The sequence below is a fragment of the Rhinichthys klamathensis genome, unplaced genomic scaffold (assembly GCF_029890125.1).
Source record: "Rhinichthys klamathensis goyatoka isolate OS25496 unplaced genomic scaffold, OSU_Roscu_1.1 h1tg000060l_1, whole genome shotgun sequence".
NCBI classification, from domain to species: domain Eukaryota; kingdom Metazoa; phylum Chordata; class Actinopteri; order Cypriniformes; family Leuciscidae; genus Rhinichthys; species Rhinichthys klamathensis.
Window position 1 is genome coordinate 93,325 of NW_026606605.1, and position 21,253 is coordinate 114,577.

The following is a 21,253-nucleotide window of genomic DNA, read 5'->3' on the forward strand; positions in this document are numbered from 1 at the left end:
CTGCTCTGCCCTCTGGACAGATTCTCCTAATGAGAGACCAGTGCATTTGTGTACTAACATCATTATTGTAATCACAGACACTGATGAGGTTATCATTATCATGATTTCTGTGGTCGCACACACAAACAGTTGCACACGCTTGCATAAATAATCTCCTGTCAGAGTGTTTGTTAATGTAATTGATGTAGTTATGAAAATAACCTGCAGTTCCTGCTGTAATTGGTACATATAAAATGTGATGAATACATAACACACTTCATAATAACTCTTAATTAATACACACTGTACAAAGCTCCACTGTGGATACGCATCATGTACAACAAAACATCTCTTCATATAGATTTCTCTACTGTAGTTCTCTCATTAAGTAAAGAAAAAATGTCATGGTGGTGAATGACAAATCTGCTCATATATGGTTAAAAGTTTGGAAAAATTAAGATTAGTTTTTTATGTTTTTAAAAGTCTCCTATGTGCACCATGCAAGGGAGCATTTATTTGATCAAAAATACAATAAAACATTAATATTAGAATTTAAAAGAAGTGTTCTTTTTAAATATCCTTTAAAATGATATTACTTGAGTCTAATGATCCTTCAGAAATCATTCTAATATGCTGATTTCAATTTGCTGCTCAATGATTATTGGTGCTCAATTATTAATATTGTTCTTATTATGTTGATTAATGGTTTTGCTACTTAATATTTTGTGGAAACTGTGAAACATTTTGGATTCTGGATTCTGTTGATAAATAGAAAGTTCAGTGAACAGCATTTATTTGAAATTATTATTATATTAAATAAATATTTTGTAGAATTATACATTTATTTATGGTCAATTTTAATCAATTTAATTGGTCCTTGCTTATTAAAAGTATTAATTTATTTTCTTTAAAAAAAAAAAGTGTTCACCCCAATTGTTTGAATGGTATTATATCATGGTTTTCAAAAAAAAGAGAGAAAAAATTATAAACTGTATAAATATATATTATATATATGAGGCAGCACAACAATTTTCGACACTGATAATAATAAGAAATGTTTCTTGAGCAGCAAAAGCATATTAGAATGATTTCTGAAGGATCATGTGACATTGAAGATTAAAGGAATGGCTACTGAACATTCAGACAGGAATAAATGACATTAAAATATATATAAAAGAGAAAACACTTAAAATGCAGCCTTGGTGAGCACAAGAGACTTCTTTCAAAAATCTTAATTATCCCCCCTCCCCTCCCCTCCCAGACTAACAGATTCAGAATTTAAAACAAGAAAATATGAAAAAAAAATGTGAAGAATGGGATTATGGGAGGAAATGACACATCCGAGTGTCTTTGTCCTGTTAGACCCCTCTCTATTGACCTTCAGTATCTCAGCAGCTCCTCTGCGGATCACGCTACAGATGTTTGCAGTGCCGTGGCGCGCAGTGATTTCCCATGTGTTCTCCCCTTCCTGCACCTTTCCTTTCTCGCCTCTCCTCCGTCTCGTATAGATTGCTGGCTGAGGTTCAGTTGCTAATTGAATATGTTATGAGTCTGTTCGAATGACAGGAAATGATGATTAAGAGATGAAATCAATTCAGCTCAACAGATGCTGTTTGCTGTCAAATTCATTACAGGCATTCAGAAAAAAAAGATTGCGATACTTACGATTGTTAGCACGTTAACAGTCATCTTCCATACTAAAATACTGCCGTAGCATCTGTTTAGTATCCTGAATGTGAAAGGGATGCCTGTAGAACTGCTAAATTCAAATGTTGAATCTCGCTAGATGGGGCTATACTCTTACCTGAATCCATGCTGCTTAGCGTTTCCACATTCACACACACACACACACACACACTTCTGACAGGCCCCTGAGCTGTGATTATCTGCACAGGCAGCACAGGGATCTCTCATAAGCATCCTAACCCCTGCCTGCCAATAATTAGCCCCAGTTAATTACAGCCCTACTGCAGGTTAAGCTAGTGGAAATCACCCAGGAGATACCCTCACACCTTCAGGTACACACACACGCGAGCGCTCACACCTCCCAAGAGGTGAGCTTTATGAGCTCAGTGTCCAGAGCTGAGCCAGATCAGCGTCAATATTGTAACTGACAGCTGACAACATCGGCCCTCAACACTTGCATAGACACAGCAGGCGTGCGAGCAACAGGGGGGAGCGAAAAAGGAAAGATTAAGAAATGGTTTCAGGTTCTGATGTGCTGAGGAGACTGACTCACTCTCGTCTCCTTTGGCTGCTTGCCTTTTCCTACCTCAGATTTCATCCTATCTTCTTTTTCTCTTTCTTTCCAGTACTCCTTTACTTTAATTCCGACATGTTGTTAGTTGCAAAAAACAAACAAACTATTGGACTGTTGGAAACATGCGGTGAAAGCATTCTCATTTTTCTTAATGGCAGTTGCTAGGCTGTGAAGGGTTGGTCAAAATCCCTTGCCTCTTCAAATACATATATAATCATATATCATTTTGAATGGTTATATACTTCCTTTATAAAAATCAATAATCAAATATATTCATTATCACATAATAATTTTTATATTCTTGTGCTTGTGAAATTATATTTTCTTAAATGCATGGATGCAAGTAACCAGTTTCTTTTAGGTGCATTCCAATCTTACTTTGAGATTGCACGTAGTACACGCAGGACACGAAGGCCACGTAACCCACAAGGCCGTTTGTCTCTTTCTCTGGGATCAGTAGAAAGGTTAGAGGGTCCTAAAGGCAGCGTGGGCACATATGATTCTTCGCTGGACATATGGTCAAGCTATATTGAGCGTTACTATCAAACTTGAATTGTTGTATTAAAATGTATTCTTTCCAGTATATTTCCTTCCTTGGGAGTAAATGCCAGTGATCTGTTTTTCTCCCAAACGAGTGAATGTTTTAGCAGTATGTTTTGGTATACTTAACTGATAATAAGGAGCTCAGACTCTCTTCAGCCTTGATGGGAGCTGTTATTTGCTAGTGTCTGTTATTTGTGTGTGTGTGCGTATGACATTCTATGTAGGTTCTGGACGGTCGGACCAGACACCCCGGCGCCCTTCTCTAACCTGCGAGGCCACCACAGGCCTAAATCCAATGAGTGGACGACAACTATCTTTACTAATGGCGATAGGCACCCCTATCTCCTCACATGTGTTAAATTGTTTAGGCTTTAATGTTTCTTAGCCAATGAGAATCATTCAACCTCTAAGCAATGACGTAGCTTAGACCTTGGAAATGGTATAACTGCTGTGATCTTTGTAACTGTAAGGGAGGCGGCCTACGAACTCCTGTGTGAGTCTTGAAGCTGGCTTCTGCTGATGAAAATGCAAACTATCTTCAGTAAAACTTTTCTTTAATTTTTTATAATTCTGACTCCGGGTCTTCATTCTTCATATCTGGTTCTGGGTCTTTGACTGTATACCCCTTACAGTTATGGTGGAGGATGCGCTGGCAATTATTCTCGGTGACACCCCTGGCAAATCAACAAACAAGGTAGTAAGCTTTTGTTAATTGTTAGGGCTGTCTGACTGGAAGAGATTTTGAAGGAGAGCGGGAGAGCTTCACTCCGATGAGGCGAGTGAAGCTTCACTCCGATGAGGCGAGTGAAGGAGTAAGTTAATTATACTGCTGACAGTATAAGTCGCTGAGAGCGTCGTTAAGGGTAACGGCAGCAGACAGCGCAAGCGAAGCGTGCTCTGTGGGGGCCCCGCTGGGCATTACTGGTGTAGCACCACCCCAGCAGAGCACGTCCCTGGGCTAGAGGTCCAGTGGCACCGTAAACCTGCTCAATCTCTTCCATCTCAGATAGGGGATCCCCGAACTTAGTGAAGTGAATCAGGCAGTTAGGGATACTAACAATAACAGGGTTGTTTGCCAGGGATGCATCAGGAACGATTCCGAGAGAAAAATTAAAAAAGTTGTGACCCAAATTGGCATGGACCAGTATATGTAACTGTGATTTTGGAGTATACTTTGCAGTTTCATCACGCAGAAGCCAAGCTGTGTTGTTCAAAGATCGCCGCCTCCATTTCTGCAATAACTTCAGGTGAGTATGAACCATGATTAAGATATGGCAGAAAAATGTAATAACTTAATCAGTAACCTGAAGAGTCCTGAAACAAATAGTGAGACAGGAAAAGCAAACGCTGTAAGCAGCTGTGCTCTAAAGCCCTCACTTTAAATAAATTTGCAGAAATGATTAAGTAAATGGTAGTCAGGATTTTGATTCTGATTGGAAATTTAAACAACATGACTGGCTACAAACAAACAAAGAAACTGAAAAATTAAAATGTTTAGCCTCGTATTGCTTACGATGATTACAAGAAGCAAGTGAAAGAAATTCTGGGTCAGGGATAATTTCCCTCGACAAGCGACTAAAGTTAAACAGACACTTTGTGAAAACAACTTAGAATATTTTGCAGCTTATGAAAATTAATGTTCTGCCAATAATAATGATGAAGATTATGATTGGGTTATTATGATTAAATCCGCCACTGGTGGACTGTAAAAGAATACAGAGAACTGCTTAATCAGTGGCTCTGTTTACATTCCTGAATGGGACACACACTGCTTCAAGGGCGTGTAGTAAGTTGGAGCCGTTGAGGCTGACACATGAACCCTTTTGAAGAAAAGATCTATAATAGTAATTTTTATAAGTTGATGTAAAATTAATGACTCCAACAAATGTGAGTTGCAAAATATATCAAAGTAACTTAAAGGATGATTGTGTTGTAATTAAACATTTTAAAAAGGTTTTAGATGATATAGAGAGACTAATCTCACAGATGATTTACAATAACTGCAAAAGTATCACAAGCAGAGAGTGCTTGCCTCGTCAAACTTAGTGTGTGAATCCTAATTGGAGATTGATAAACTCCAAGAGAAAACTGAAGTCAAATATTAAACTATGGTTGAGAACTTGACAATTAAAATTGAGATTGAGAAATGTGAAACGTTATTGAGAACTAAAATAATTATTTTTATGTAAGAACAAATAAGCAAAAGCAGTACTGGATTAACAGTTGCTAAATGCTGATTAAACAAACAGCTTGAAAAGTTGACCATGAAAGAACTAGAAGCTGATGTTTTGCTTTCAAAAGATAAGTTTGTTATTGGCTGTAATGAAACAGTTTGCTTATCTGAATCTGATGTGTGCTGTGGCTGAAACTGCCAGTGCAACAGACTCAATCTGAGTGGAAATTTGTAATGCCTAAATTTCCTGATGTGTGGGCAAAAGACAAATATAAATAATATGTTTATTTGAAACCGTATGTAATATCTGGCAAAGATGCCTTAAGCTGGGATAGAGTTAAAAGATGGTAGATAAAGTTAGACGTTCAGAGTGCAGTGTACCAGTCCCTCTCTCATTCAATGTCTCTCTCTCAGTCAATGTCAGCTAAAAGCTGTTACCTGAGTCGGTGTCATAAGTGATAATAAGCTATTTGTAGTGACATTTTTGATTAGGTTAATTTAGGACCAGTAACTTCTTTGTCTGATCTTAGTCCCCACCATGAAACGGGGGAGGGGCCGACGGAAATGTACACTGAATGTACGGTTGTGATCTAAATTCACTGAGTATAAATCTAAGCAGCTAGGTTTCTGCTTTTAAGATGGTTAATGGATTTAAGTGATTAAATACTGTTGTTATTAATCTGTCTCCCTATGTGAACACTATTAGGCAATCCGAATGGCTCTGGTGACTCTTGAACGTGCCTTTCCTAAGCTCTAGAAAACAGCTGAGTTCTGTTGAAGCAAACAGCCTGTGATGGGAAAGAGCGGTCACCAGTGGGCACGAGTGGCCATCTCTATGACGGGTAAGACCTTCTATTGGCCTGACAGGGGGCAACCCAAGCCAGAGTGGATCACGTAAAGTCATTGGGCATCTCCTGAATGGAGGTGTGTTATGTGAGACAGGTATGAGGGTTGAGCAGGAGCTGTGAGGCCAGCAGCGTCCTTATGGCGTTAAGGGGAGATGACGCGGTGACGAGTCACGGCATGTCTCCCCAATAAAGCAAAGCTCCTCGATATATACCACTCGCCAGAAGAAACCGCATTAGTTGTATGGCTTGTTTTTTTTATTGTGACAAGCGTCTGCAAATATGCCAGGGGAAAACACCCTGATGGAGATTATAGATAAAGGGCTAACAGAAATGGGCTTTCAAGAGCCAGCTGAGGCCATGAAGTGATTCCCATTAGTTGTTGTGGAGACAGTAGCAAAACTTTTTATGTACTGGTTTGCCTTATGGGCAAGGAAAATCATAGTGATGATTTTGAACTAATAGGTCTATGACATAGTTTTAACTCCTGAAGGTCGTTAGACATGGTGGTGGCTAAAGATGAAGACAGTTTTTGTAGATTTGAGAAAAGTCTGGATAACAAGGTGAATGGTCAAAGGTTATTGTAATTAATTTAATATTACATTTTGTGTAAGTTACAGCCTTAGAAGGCTGTTGAAAAAGATTATTTATTTATAGTGAGAGAGACTGCTTGAGCAGAGGAAGGGATGGTAACTGTGTCTGTCTTTCCATTATTGGCCTGCTAGAGCAAGCTGAAGCAAAATAATGATAATGAAACAAAACAACCCAGCTGACCTTGTTAAATTCTAATGAATAATGAACAGGCATGCTTTGAAACTGGTTGGGAGACCATGTAAAATTAGGTAGAAGCTACCGGAAAATGGGAAGTTTAAAATCTTATTTAAAATTTAAATCTTTTAGCAATAATATAAAGAAAAATGAACATTGAAAATGAACAGTTAACATATGTGTGTCTAGTATGAGTGCGTATGATGGTGACAGCACTTTATGTCTTGTATGTATTAGTTTGGGGTACTATTATTTCCTGATTTTGAGGATATTGTGTCATTAACCTCTGGAATTAGTGTTTTATCATTACAGATGGGTTAAGTGAAATGACCAACTTTAGAAAAGTTGATAATTCTAAGTCAATCTGATGAAAAGACAATGCAGAACATGGGACGAGCTTTAATTGGAGTGGTTTTCCAGCTCTGTCTGCTATTGGTAATTATGAATGCTTTTGTCATTTATGATATTGAACTGAATTACTCTCTGGATTAGTATTTTATATAAATTGGAATTGTAAAGAAGATTGCCGTCCATTCTGGGGTAAAACTCTTGTCTAAATTCAACTGAGGGTCTAAATTTAAATAGACAACTAGGTGGGATCATAAGGATAAACGTAGGAAAAAAAAAAAAAAAAGATATATACATATAGACTTGACGGCAGAGAGACAAAGTGACACATTGGCTAAGTCACTATCCAAATTATCCAGAGTGAGCTCCCTCATTTTTATTGAAAGGCCGGAGGGCGAACAAAGAAGGAGTGAATATAACTTCTAAAAAGAAAAGGTTTTATTTCTCAATCCCTTGAATGTATGTATGACATTAGATGTCTAAGAAAACTACAATTTAATAAAGGTAAAAAGAGAAAGCAGCTATATGGCTGTGGGCTGGGATCTGAGTAACATAATATTTTGGTTTCTGTAAAACTGTAAAGATAAGTGGAACTGAGACAAATACTGTGAGAAGTAGTTATAATGAAAAATAAAGTTGAAGTTAATGATAAGAAAACAAGAGTATTGAAGAATTAATAAAATACCATGATTCCCCTAACGAGGGAACTTTAAGTGTCAGTAGGCTGACAGTGGTGAGAGACTCGGATGCAGAAGGAACTGGCATGTAGGGCAAGATGGAAGAAATATAGTAGAAGAAAATGTATGTTATGAAAATACAATTTCTGATAGGATTTATGGAAGTCAAATTAAGTTTAAATGGTATGAAAAAGGTTAGGGTTAGACATTGTATGATTGACAGGGATTCAAGTGATATAAAGATAAGGAATAAACAAAAGCTTTATTAAGCAGAATGGGGAACGATCCTATATTTTAGTGGTAAAATAATGACTGAAATGATGATGTGAATTTGTTTTATTTTATTTCTATTTTTGAAACAAACAAAAAAGGGTATAAGATGTTATACAATTAAAATGGTACATGCTATGTGACCGTAAACTGAAGGATGATTTCAGTAAAGACTTAAAGGGCTTACATCGATTATTATGGGTCTTAATTATTAATATTTTATTGTTTGTTGTTTATTTTTTGTTAGACAACCATTGTGTTTTGAACCTAAAGGGTCTATAAAAGGGGTAGTGAAAATAATGGATTAACCATCCAACTTTGTTTATAATAAAAGGATTTGGAAATCATAATTTTATAAAAAAATAAAAAAACTAGTGCATATATTCTGGTATTCATGATTATAGACAATGTCTTTATTTAGGATCTGAGTAGTGACTGTGGATCTAGCCCATGCTAGTAGGAATACAGCAATAGTGCTTGCTTATTTAGCCTGGCTTCCAGAGAAAAAATATGTACTTGTTTCGTAATCAGTTATGTGTTTTATAAAAATTTTAACCTGACTGATAAACTGAGGAAGAATGACATTGATGTCCTGTTGTGAGTGGAAGGTGGGAGAGCCTCTTAATGGGGACTGGAATTTTTAATATCCAGCATGTCCGTGACGAGGTGAAGAGACAAGTGTGACCCGTCAGGGGAGCATGCGTCACCACTCCTCCCTTCCGTAGTGACCTCACTGGTTAGACCAGACGTGGCGGTATTGGACCCCACATTGGTCTAAAACGGGGGACTGAAGGGTTGGTCAAAATCCCTTGCCTCTTCAAATACATATATAATCATATATCATTTTGAATGGTTATATACTTCCTTTATAAAAATCAATAATCAAATATATTCATTATCACATAATAATTTTTATATTCTTGTGCTTGTGAAATTATATTTTCTTAAATGCATGGATGCAAGTAACCAGTTTCTTTTAGGTGCATTCCAATCTTACTTTGAGATTGCACGTAGTACACGCAGGACACGAAGGCCACGTAACCCACAAGGCCGTTTGTCTCTTTCTCTGGGATCAGTAGAAAGGTTAGAGGGTCCTAAAGGCAGCGTGGGCACATATGATTCTTCGCTGGACATATGGTCAAGCTATATTGAGCGTTACTATCAAACTTGAATTGTTGTATTAAAATGTATTCTTTCCAGTATATTTCCTTCCTTGGGAGTAAATGCCAGTGATCTGTTTTTCTCCCAAACGAGTGAATGTTTTAGCAGTATGTTTTGGTATACTTAACTGATAATAAGGAGCTCAGACTCTCTTCAGCCTTGATGGGAGCTGTTATTTGCTAGTGTCTGTTATTTGTGTGTGTGTGCGTATGACATTCTATGTAGGTTCTGGACGGTCGGACCAGACACCCCGGCGCCCTTCTCTAACCTGCGAGGCCACCACAGGCCTAAATCCAATGAGTGGACGACAACTATCTTTACTAATGGCGATAGGCACCCCTATCTCCTCACATGTGTTAAATTGTTTAGGCTTTAATGTTTCTTAGCCAATGAGAATCATTCAACCTGTAAGCAATGACGTAGCTTAGACCTTGGAAATGGTATAACTGCTGTGATCTTTGTAACTGTAAGGGAGGCGGCCTACGAACTCCTGTGTGAGTCTTGAAGCTGGCTTCTGCTGATGAAAATGCAAACTATCTTCAGTAAAACTTTTCTTTAATTTTTTATAATTCTGACTCCGGGTCTTCATTCTTCATATCTGGTTCTGGGTCTTTGACTGTATACCCCTTACAGCTGGCACAGGACCGCCGAGAGTTGGGACTCAAGGGTCTTCAGTTCTGTAGCTGGTTGTTTTGAGCTGTGACATCAAAGACAGCAGACAGTGAAAATATCCATTTCACACCAAAATTTGTTAATTTTTTGCACAAAAAACTGCCAGCTGTGGTTTCCAGAATAATTCTGTAAAAAATACAGCAAAAATGTAAACATGTTATTTACAGGACAACCTTTAAATTTCACAATTAAACGGTAAATTACAAAGACAAAATCTTAAAATAAAATACTTTTAACATATACTGACAACCACATAATAACGCTATAGTGGTAAAGAGAAAAGCCACACGATGAATCAAAGTTCATCACAAACTTAGATAATACTAATATACATTGAACAAAATTATAAATGCAACTCTTTTGTTTTTGCCCCCATTTTTCATGAGCTGAACTCAAAGATCTAAGACTTTTTCTATGTTCACAGAAGGCCTATTTCTCTCAAATATTGTTCACAAATCTGTCTAAATCTGTGTTAGTGAGCACTTCTCCTTTGCTGAGATAATCCATCCACCTCACAGGTGTGGCATATCAAGATGCTGATTAGACAGCATGATTATTGCACAGGTGTGCCTTAGGCTGGCCACAATAAAAGGCCACTCTAAAATGTGCAGTTTTCACTTTTCACTGTAAATTATAAGTATAAGATGATTTGTTCAACTTACAATACACAAAATCTACACAAAATGTAAGGTTAGATCTATTACAGTTTTTCTCCATATGAGTATGGGAACTTACTATAAACCATCCATCTTCTTCCACTTATCCGGGGCCGGGGCAGCAGTCTAAGCAGAGATGCCCAGACTTCCCTCTCCCTAGACACTTCCTCCAGCTCTTCCGGGGGGACACCGAGGCATTCCCAGGCCAGCCGGGAGACATAGTCCCTCCAGCGTGTCCAAGGTCTTCCCCGGGGTCTCCTCCCAGTGGGACGTGCCCGGAACACCTTCCCGGGAAGGCGTCCAGGAGGCATCCGGAACAGATGCCCGAGCCACCTCAGCTGACCCCTCTCGATGGGGAGGAGCAGCGGCTCTACTCTGAGCTCTTCCCGAGTGACCGAGCTTCTCACCCTATCTCTAAGGGATCGTCCAGCCACCCTGCAGAGAAAGCTCATTTCGGCCGCCTGTATCCGGGATCTTGTCCTTTCGGTCATGACTCAAAGCTCATGACCATAGGTGAGAGTAGGAACGTAGATTGACCGGTAAATCGAGAGCTTCGCCTTGCGGCTCAGCTCCTTCTTCACCACGACAGACCGGTACATCGACCGCATTACTGCAGAAGCTGCACCGATCCGTCTGTCAATCTCCCGTTCCATCCTTCCCTCACCCGTGAACAAAACCCCAAGATACTTAAACTCCTCCACTTGAGGCAGGAACTCTCCACCAACCTGAAGTGGGCAAGCCACCCTTTTCCGACTGAGGACCATGGCCTCGGATTTGGAGGTGCTGATTCTCATCCCAGCCGCTTCACACTCGGCTGCAAACCGTCCCAGTGCATGCTGAAGGTCCTGGTCTGAAGGGGCCAACACGATAACATCATCTGCAAAGAGCAGAGACGAAATCGTGTGGTCCCCAAACTTGACACCCTCCGGCCCCTGGCTGCGCCTAGAAATTCTGTCCATAAAAATTATGAACAGAACCGGCGACAAAGGGCAGCCCTGCCGGAGTCCAACATGCACCGGGAAGAAGTCTGACTTACTGCCGGCAATGTGAACCAAGCTCCTGCTTCGGTCGTGCAGGGACCGGACAGCCCTTAGCAAAGGACCCAGGACCCCATACTCCTGGAGCACCCTCCACAGGCCGCCGCGAGGGACACAGTTGAATGCCTTCTCCAAATCCACAAAGCACATGTGGATTGGTTGGGAAAACTCCCATGAACCCTCCAGCACCCTGTAGAGGGTATAGAGCTGGTCCAGTGTTCCACGGCCTGGAGGAAAACCGCACTGTTCCTCCTGAATCCGAGGTTCCACTATCGGCCGTATTCTCCTCTGCAGTACCCTGGCATAGACTTTCCCAGGGAGGCTGAGAAGTGTGATCCCCCTGTAGTTGGAACGCACCCTCCGGTCCCCCTTCTTAAAAAGAGGACCACCACCCCGGTCTGCCATCCCAGAGGCACTGTCCCCAACCGCCACGCGATGCTGTAGAAGCGTGTCAGCCAAGACAGCCCCACAACATCCAGAGACTTGAGGTACTCAGGGCTGATCTCATCCACCCCCGGTGCCTTGCCACTGAGGAGTTTCTTGACTACCTCGGTGACTTCAGCTAGGGTGATGGACGAGTCCACCTCTGAGCCCTCAGCCTCTGCTTCCTCAATGGAAGACGTGACGGCGGGATTTTTGGAGATCCTCGAAGTATTCCTTCCACCGTCCGATGACAACCCAGTTGAGGTCAACAGCTGCCCACCTCCACTGTAAACAGCTTTGGTAGGGCACTGCTTCCCTCTCCTGAGGCGCCGGACAGTTTGCCAGAATCTCTTCGAGGCCAGCCGATAGTCCTTCTCCATGGCCTCACCGAACTCCTCCCAGGCCCGAGTTTTTGCCTCCACAACCACCCAGGCTGCAGTCCGCTTGGCCTGCCGGTACACGTCAGCTGCCTCAGGAGTCCCACAAGCCAACCAGGCCCGATAGGACTCCTTCTTTAGCTTGACGGCATCCTTTACTTCCGGTGTCCACTACCGGGTTTGGAGATTGCCGCCTCGACAGACACCGGAGACCTTACGGCCACAGCTCCGAGTGGCCGCTTCGACAATGGAGGTGGAGAACATGGTCCACTCGGACTCAATATCTCCAGCCTCCCTTGGGATCCGGTCGAGGCTCCGCCGGAGATGGGAGTTGAAGATCTTTCTGACAGGAGACTCGGCCAAACGTTAACCAATTAACAGGTTTTTACTGTCGCATTTTTACAGTCTTTTACAATTAAAAATATATTTTTTTAATTAGATAATTTTTTTATTAGTGTATTTATTAAGATTTTGAATTCATTTTACTTTAAGTTTTAGTAATGTCCTTTTGACATTTTTTATTCTTTTTTTAATATTTTTTATATACAAATTTTCAATTAAAGCTGCAGTCCGGCATTTTTCCTCTTTGTCGCCATCTCTGTTCGAAATCTGCAATTGCAGTCATTCGCGGAATTATCAACTTTACGTGAGTTGTAGTTCAACACCCTCTACACGGCACAGCGCGGATGAACACAATATTTGAGGAGATTGTGCGGCTGTCAGTCACCGCGCCGATGTGGATAATGGCATTCTGAATCACAGATTATTCTTTTTGGAAGTATGACCAACATAATCACTTTCACCGGAAAATGTCATCTGAACTAAGAAACATCCACCTTTGTTCTGGTTCTGACATTGCAGTAAATCCGCTGATTAAATCTAACAATCGCTTATAAGTTATCATATCACGCAAAACCGTGCAAATTATACTTTGTTCTCAAATTGTTAATGTTAACAACATAAGCAAGCATTGCGTGACTACATGTAATGTCCTTCCGATATGTATCCTCCTTGTTTTCGCATGGGTCCGGTTGCAGCCTCTTCTTTCTGTAGCCACTCCGAAGTCCGAACGAAGTTTTTTGCATTTTACAGCGGGTGAATCTCCAGTTGTCACTGGTGATTGTCGTTTGAACCTTTCTGGATCCGCCATCAAATTGATAAGTTTAATTATATCAAGTGCTGTGAGAAAAGGCTTTAAATCTCCACCTCCAACATCCTCACACGCAATATAGCCTATACTAGCCGAAACTCCTTCTTTATGTGTACAGATGTGACATAATGACGCAAAGACATGCTTGAATCTCCTGCGGAAATCCACCAGTACCACTGGAATTAAAAACATTATTACAAGCTTACCGCTTTGAATCGAGCTACGGCAAGCAGAGAGTTTTGAACACTGGCTGGTTATGTATTTTCTCAAATATGTATTTTGGATCATTTTTAACCCCAAAAAAGCTACGGACTGCAGCTTTAACATAAATGATTTTTAATATTTTAAGTTAACAAAAACAACATTGTTTTAAACTTCTAAAGGGAACAGGTTTTTGGTAAAATCTCTACTGTAATATAATTAAAAAAAAAAAAACATTTCAACAGAATACATGGCTACTTTTGAATGGGTATCTATAGAGGAAAATGCTTTCATGGCCTAGATGGTGTAGTTATGATCTTCTGCAGAGCAAACCTGATACTAAATAATTTTATCAAGCACACACAGTCACACTCACAATAGCTGTAAACTCTCTGCTTAGTGAGTCATTAAAATCATATATCCTTCATCACTCTCATGGGAATCTGAGTGATAGCTGGCCATTTGCAACAACACAATTAACCATTATAGATCAGTAATGAGCCAATTAGCAATTACACACTGTTTAAGAGCCATCAGAGTGTGCTTAATTCACACCTCTGGAACTTGTTAAAGTTGTGTATTTCATTCAGCTATAATTCCTCTTTCCCATTCTCCACTCAGTCACACTGACTTAGCACTCTTTTGGCATTCCTTTGCTTTTAACCATTCACACCCCTATCAAATCTAAAAAAGGGGAAACGGCAAATACTGTGGATATTCAGTAATGTGATTTGCGAGATCACTTCATCTCTTAGCCCATATTAATCAAGTGTAATGCCAGTGTGAGTCTTCACTTCTTGAATAGTGCCCAATGTCCTTATTACCCTGAATGAAGCTTCTGTTCCAATGAAACGCTTCTATACACATCCACTAAAAACACTCCATTAATATCATCACCCTGAAAACTCTGGGGAAGGCCAAGTTGCCCTTTACAAAAAGTTAGAGAAAGAAAATAACAAACATGCACATGTATCGATGACTCCAAATATCTTTTTTCAATAAGATTTTTGTCTTGTTTTCTGCTAAACAATATCATAATGTCTGTAGACGCAAAAGTTCTTGTTTTCAGTTGCCATTTTGTTCTGGTTTTAAGCATTTAACAACTTTTTTTGGCTTATATGTATAACAATATATTGCCAATGCTTTATTGAAAATAATTACACATTTTTTTAAGTATTGCTTGGGTTGGGGAAAATCAGCTTTCACAATATAGCCCTGATATGACTTTCATTTTATTTTAAGATTTGTTTAAATTGCCTATTTTTACTGAAAACCAAGACAAAATTCCAACCATCCATCATGGGAAACACAATTACAGATTACGTTTTTTTTTTTTTTTTTTGCTGTATAAAAGTTGTTATCTCTCTCTTCCCCTCTCTGAGTTTCTAAAACTCAGATGCCTGATTACTAATAAACGTCAGTAGTCCACAATGTCATTATCTCAACAACTGAGTTTCTCTCTCCCAACCCAACAGCTCCACTCACCCCGTTGACTCTTAATTAAATCCTTGGCACGCATATTCCTTTACCTCTTCATTTGCGCACACACACTCGCACAATGAAGTGTTGTTTTACTCGCTCGCTGATAGCTTTTAAGGGTGGGTGCTTTTATTGAGGGGCCACGCTGTGGGTTTATCAGAGCGGTCTGTGAATAAATGGCTAACCCTCGTGCCCTCTCTCTTGGCCGTCTCTGTAATTCCTGCGCTTCCATTAGCTGCTGTATTGATAACGGTCATTAGCATATTTATGGTGATGGCGGGAACGTTATTGTTTGTGTTGGTTATTAATCTTCCCTCTGAGCAACTGCTCTGACAGCTCAATCTATTCTGCCATCTCGACACACACCCGCTCACACGCACAGCGCTTTCAAGTTGAACGGCGCTTTTGTTTGAGGGTAAATAGGCGGTGTCGGGGGGCGCTCGGTAAGCAGGACGGGATGGGTGATTGACGCGACCCCTCCTCAGGTGAGCGCTGATCTCCAGCTGGGCCGAGAGCTCGCTGGCATCACTGTCACTCTGCCAACCGCTGCCAGCCTCACGCGATCAGTCCTCCTGATTACAATTAAAATACATTTACTGTAAACACACAACTCAACACTTTCTAGAGTGGAGTCAAGAGTGTGTGTATGTAGGACAAAACCTGGTTTGCTAAGAGTGTGTGTAGTTGACTCTGAGGGGAGTTGTTTTTTTGTGCCCAGGGAGGGCGGATGGGGGTAGCTGAGTGTCTAATCGGGGGTCCCAGGTGACTGGTGAATATGCGCGGTGTCACTCCCTCTGTTTGAGTGACAGCTCGCTGATTAAGGGCCAACTGAAGGCTGGAAAGCAGCCAGGATCACTGAGGGCAATGAGCATCTCAACCACACATTCTCTATCTCAAACCACACACACACACACACACACCATCTCCAGAAACAAATGGCACTCCTAGATCAGAGCAAAACACCTGGACAGGGAAGCAAAAATAAAAGGGGTTGGATAAAGGTCTTGTGTTCTTGTCTGGGTCAACTTTTACTAAGTTCAAATGATATCCAAAGCTACGATGGTACGCAAAGCCACTTTCACCGGAATAAAAATGTTCCCTTATGTATTTGATGTAACAGTCATACACTATAACACTAGTTATTTAATAGACATAGTCTTAGAAATCAAATTTCCTAAGCTTCCTGCACGGGGCCATTGTCTATTGTAAATTTGACACGTAACGTTTCTTTATCTTTGGCGATAAATAACTGGTTTTATTGAGGCTATCATTTTGCTCATAACTTGCCATGGAGAGATGTTATTGATTGCTATTTAAAAAAAACGGAGCAAGATTTTTATTTGTTTTATACCACAAATGTAAATCAAAGCCCACCCCTCACAGTGCACCAATAATCCGCACCAGATATATGCTAATGTGATGGAATATTTTATTGAAGCTGTAAAATTTGAAATCATAATTTGCAAGCGTTTCATATAAGAAAACACCAAAAGACAGGCTATGAATACAAATGGTTGTAAACTAATATGTCATACAAAACAGTTAAGAGATATTCCTGTCTGCGTGTATCCATCAGGGGAAAGATATTATTCCTACTTCCTTTTTTACAATGCGCTTCTTTGGGAACAAATGCTGTTACTATGAGATTTACCACTGATCAGCAAATGCTCAACTGGGAATTAGTGTTGTCTGTGTTTTACGCAGATTTCTCTTACTCTTCTCTTACTTTTTAAAGTAAACACCACAGTTATAAATTAATGAATCTTTTTCGACATCATTGCAAAACTAGTTTGAAGAAAATGTATTGCTCATACTTTAATTCATGTGCGATTGCAGCAAACAATATGGAGCCCAATGTCTCGTTCATTGTATTCTCGAGTGCAGGCTTGATGAAAACAGTTAATTACAGCCAGGTCATGTCCATCACATCTGCACAACAAAACCTAAAACGTTCCTCCATTCTCCTATTCAATGATTCATATCTAAGTATCTTTAGCCCAAACACAGGCAGTGCTAGCGAGAGGTTTGAAGGTTGTGCATTCTGACCTTGTTATTGTGCCTGCTTGATTTACATGTTCGCTGGCCCCATAACCCCTCTTTTTATGTATGATTAAAACCCAATCAGCGCAAGGCTAAAAATAAGGTCCTCATCTTTAACGCATTGAGTGTTAATGAGGAAATGCAACAAAAACTGCTCCCAAACTGCCAACAAAACGGATGTGACGCTAGCGAGGCAATATATCTGACCGTCTGCGATACAGAATTAAAGCCTATTTAAAAACACCCGCCCCCATCCCCCTTTATTAATTTAGCTGCAAGCCCAAGTGCGCTCACCTCTGAGGTTATCACAGATATCCAGTGTTTCATATGAGTGGACAGGTCGTTTAAAGCAGTGGTTCTTAACCAGGGGCCAATGGCCTACTAAAAAGCCTTAGCAAACTTCAAAGGGGGCCTCAAGATGATTTCAAATGATTTTAAATAAGACTTTAAAATAAGCAAAAACAACAAAAAATCAAGATATTTCTTATTTTAATTCACCTCCTCAACAACACTATCCTTTGAAAAACACCCACAGTCTTGGAAAGCCTGAATATACAAGGTAGTCTAATTTTGAATTTGTGATTTCTAGACCTGGAAAAATGTTGAAATAATTAAAGCTGCAGTCCGTAGCTTTTTTTGGGTTAAAAATGATCCAAAATACATATTTGAGAAAATACATAACCAGCCAGTGTTCAACGCTATCTGCTTGCCGTACCTCGATTCAAAACGGTAAGCTTGTAATAATGTTTTTAATTCCAGTGGTCTTTGCGTCATTACGTCACATCTGTACACATAAAGAAGGAGTCTCGGCTAGTAGGCTATATTGCGTGTGAGGATGTTGGAGGTGGAGATTTATAGCCTTTTCTCACAGCACTTGATATAATTAAAGTTATCAATTTGATGGCGGATCCAGAAAGGTTCAAATGACAATCACCAGTGACAACAGATTCACCCGCTGTAAAATACAAAAGACTTCGTTCAGACCTTGGAGTGGCTACAGAAAAAAAAGAGACTGGGAAGGGCAATACATGTAGTCACGCAATGCTGGCGTTGTTAACATTAACAATTTGAGAACAAAGTATAATTTGCACGGTTTTGCGTGATATGATAAGCGATTTTTAGATTTAATCAGCGGATTTACTGCAATGTCAGAACCAGAACAAAAGTGGATGTTTCTTACTTGTTCAGATGACATTTTCCGGTGAAAATGATTATGTTGGTCATACTTCCAAAAAGTATAATCTGTGATTCTGAATGCCAGTATCGACACCGGCACGGTGACTGACAGCCTCAGTCTCCTCAAACATTGTGTTCATCCGCGCTGTGCGGTGTCGAACTACAACTCACGTAAAGTTGATTGCAGATTTCGAACAGAGATGGCGAGGAAGAGGAAAAACTGCGGACTGCAGCTTTAAAATTATAAAAACACTGGGCATTTTAAAAACAAATATGTTTTAACTGAACTATCCCATTTTATGATTATGCTGAGCTCTAAAATATTTTATGGGGAAAAAATTGTGAATAACAAAGGATTTAATAATTTTTAAAATCCTTATTCTTAATCCATATCCATTAAATCACGAATAACTTTAAAAGTCATGTAAATGCATTGGTTAAAAAGAGTGAGATAGTTGAAGAACAGCACTTGAAAACAATGCTTTGGTATTACAGAAAAAGTACTTGTTGTGGAAAAAGGAGTCACAAAGATCGAGAACCACTGAATTAAATGGACTTAAATCATCACCAATTCCCATCAAGACATTCTAAACCTGTATGACTTTCTTTCTTCAGTCGAACACAATAGAAAATATTTTGAACACAATGAAAGTCAATGGGGTCCAAAAAACGTATTTTATTATATGCACAAAAACAGTTGAAATTTCTTTGTTTAGCAGAAGAAAGTTAGTCATGCAAGTTTGAAACAACATGAGGGTGATTAAATAATGAAAGGATTTTCATTTTAGATTAACTATCCCAAAAATGGGGTTTTGGAAAATTTGAAAATAAAATGCTCAAAAATACAAAACGGTTGGTCAAATTAAATAAAACAAAAAATGTTAACACAACAGTGATCTGTTTTAATTTGAAGTAAATAGGCCACTGTTCTGTCTGGTCAGTCTGTATCCAATGTATACAAAAAAAGAAAAGCTTCAAATGACAAAGTCAAACACGACACAGCATCTCATTTAATCTGGGCTTTGGTCTTGTATCAATAGCATGAGGAGATACACAATCAGTAACAACCTCAAACCCAATACAGCATATGACCTTCAGTGTCCTAGGAAAACTTCTTTTCTACTCAAACAACCTTATTATGAGCATCTTTAGTTTGAGACTTTAATAACTCGTAACATCCTCTATTGTTATCACTAAACAAAAGCATAGACACTGGTGAACAGAGCAGGGCACAGAAACTTCTCTATCGATTTCTGTCCGAGAAACTCTCTAATGGTCCTTCGGCATAAAAAAATGCACACACATACGGTCCTCAGGCCTCGCAGTGACCAGCTTGATCAATGTGGCTGGCGCACAATAATTCATTACCCTCTCGGTCGGACGAGTGCTCCACATTCTTCAAGGCTTGTATTATACTCTTAAGCCATGTTAACTCCTGCTGCTCTTTTCTTTCATTAGTGACGACATACTTTCATTAGTCCCTCCACGGCAACCGGACAGGTAGGATGCATCCGTGTGCTGGTCCGAAGCGGAGTGGCCTTTATGATGTCATAATTGGTTATTGGGTAAGGTTGGTGATATGACTGTAGAGCTGCTCAGTAAAGGCCTGCAGCGAAAAGCGCTGCTGTACCCGCTCTCTGCCAGCCTGTCCCATACGCTGCTTGAGTTTAGGGTCTGAAACAAACTTCTGCATTGCTTCGGAGAAGCACTCGGGGGTGGGTTCACAGAGGAAGCCTGTTTCGTCATGGGCCACAGACTCTAGCGGTCCACCCGAGTTAACTGCAATAACGGGGCAACGTGAGTACATGGCTTCAATGGGTACAATGCCAAAGTGTTCATTGCTGGGGGTGTACAGTACACAAGTGCTGCTGTGCAGCAAAGACAGTTTCTGTTTGTCTGAAAAAGAGCGCAGGAATGTGACATGGTCCTCCAGGCCAAGAGAGGCCACTAGTGAGCGCAGCTCTTCGTAGTGCTCTACATTCTCAACCACGCGTTCATCGTAACCCCCCGCCATTACAAGCTGCACACGCTCCCATTCCCCCGTAGACAGACGCTCCTTCAGGACCGCTAACGCTTGCAGCGCCAACGGCAGGTTCTTCTTGCGTTCATAGCGGTTGATTGACAGAAAGAGGAAGCTTCGCCCTTCAGGGAGCAGCCCGCTGAGATCCTCCACTTCATCATTGAAAGCTGCAGAGTTCAGAGAGGGATAGAGGACGTCGGTGTGGATCTCAGCTAGTTTGGGGAACGTCTGTTTGAAGACTTCTGCCGTGAACTGGCTGTTGACCAAAATTCGATCGGCCATGCCTGTGGTCAGTTCCTCAAACCAGTCGATGGGGCCGCGATATAGCCGCTTTAGAGCAGAGCGACGCTGAGTCAGTAGTTGGTCAGGGAAATGACAGTAGAATAAGACTTTCTTCCTGTGACGTGCCAAACGTAAAAAGGGAATACATGCTGAAACCTGGAAATAGGAGATAAAATTAAACCTGGTGCTTTTGATGACAACCAAAGACTTTAGAGACTTAATACTTTAATATGCACTCCTATTACTTATGAATGGGAGCAAAGTGCAGCATGCAATATAGCGGAATAAGTCCTGCCTTTTAAATAAAAGGACCAATCGGCAATTGGTAGTCATCACGTCACTGGTGTTAGAAGCTCCAGTTTCTACAGAAAGTGTTCTGAGACTGGCGCTTAGGACTGCGCATTGGCTGGTCTAGCTTGTGAAATAAGCTTTTTTTAATGCTATTTGAGCATAAGAAACAACATTTATGGCACAGTTCATGTCCGATTCTGTTGCTGATTTAAAATATGTTATTTAGATGTGAGTTCGACAAGCAGTTTTTGAGATTTCAGGATTCCCCCATTCAAGTAGATAGGGCTTGGTATTGGATTCACAAAATAGCTGCCCGGAGGCGTTGCAAATATAGGGGCGCAGAGTGAACAGACTTTCCTTTGAAAGGGATTTTGATGAGAACGGCTCTCTGGAATACTCAATTCTGACTGGGCAATCGCAGCACT

General features: G+C 40.4%; 1 protein-coding gene across 2 annotated transcripts in view; it reads right to left on the minus strand.

Annotated features, from left to right (window-relative positions):
• Window positions 1-18,891: 18,891 nt before the first annotated feature.
• Window positions 18,892-21,253, minus strand: part of alg2 (ALG2 alpha-1,3/1,6-mannosyltransferase) — a 92,407-nt gene continuing 90,045 nt past the window's right edge. For both annotated transcript variants that reach the window (XM_056249455.1, XM_056249454.1), the window contains exon 3: window positions 18,892-20,693. In XM_056249455.1, the coding sequence (XP_056105430.1) occupies window positions 19,794-20,693 (900 nt within the window). In that variant the 3' untranslated portion in view covers window positions 18,892-19,793. The remainder of the gene's footprint in view (window positions 20,694-21,253) is intronic.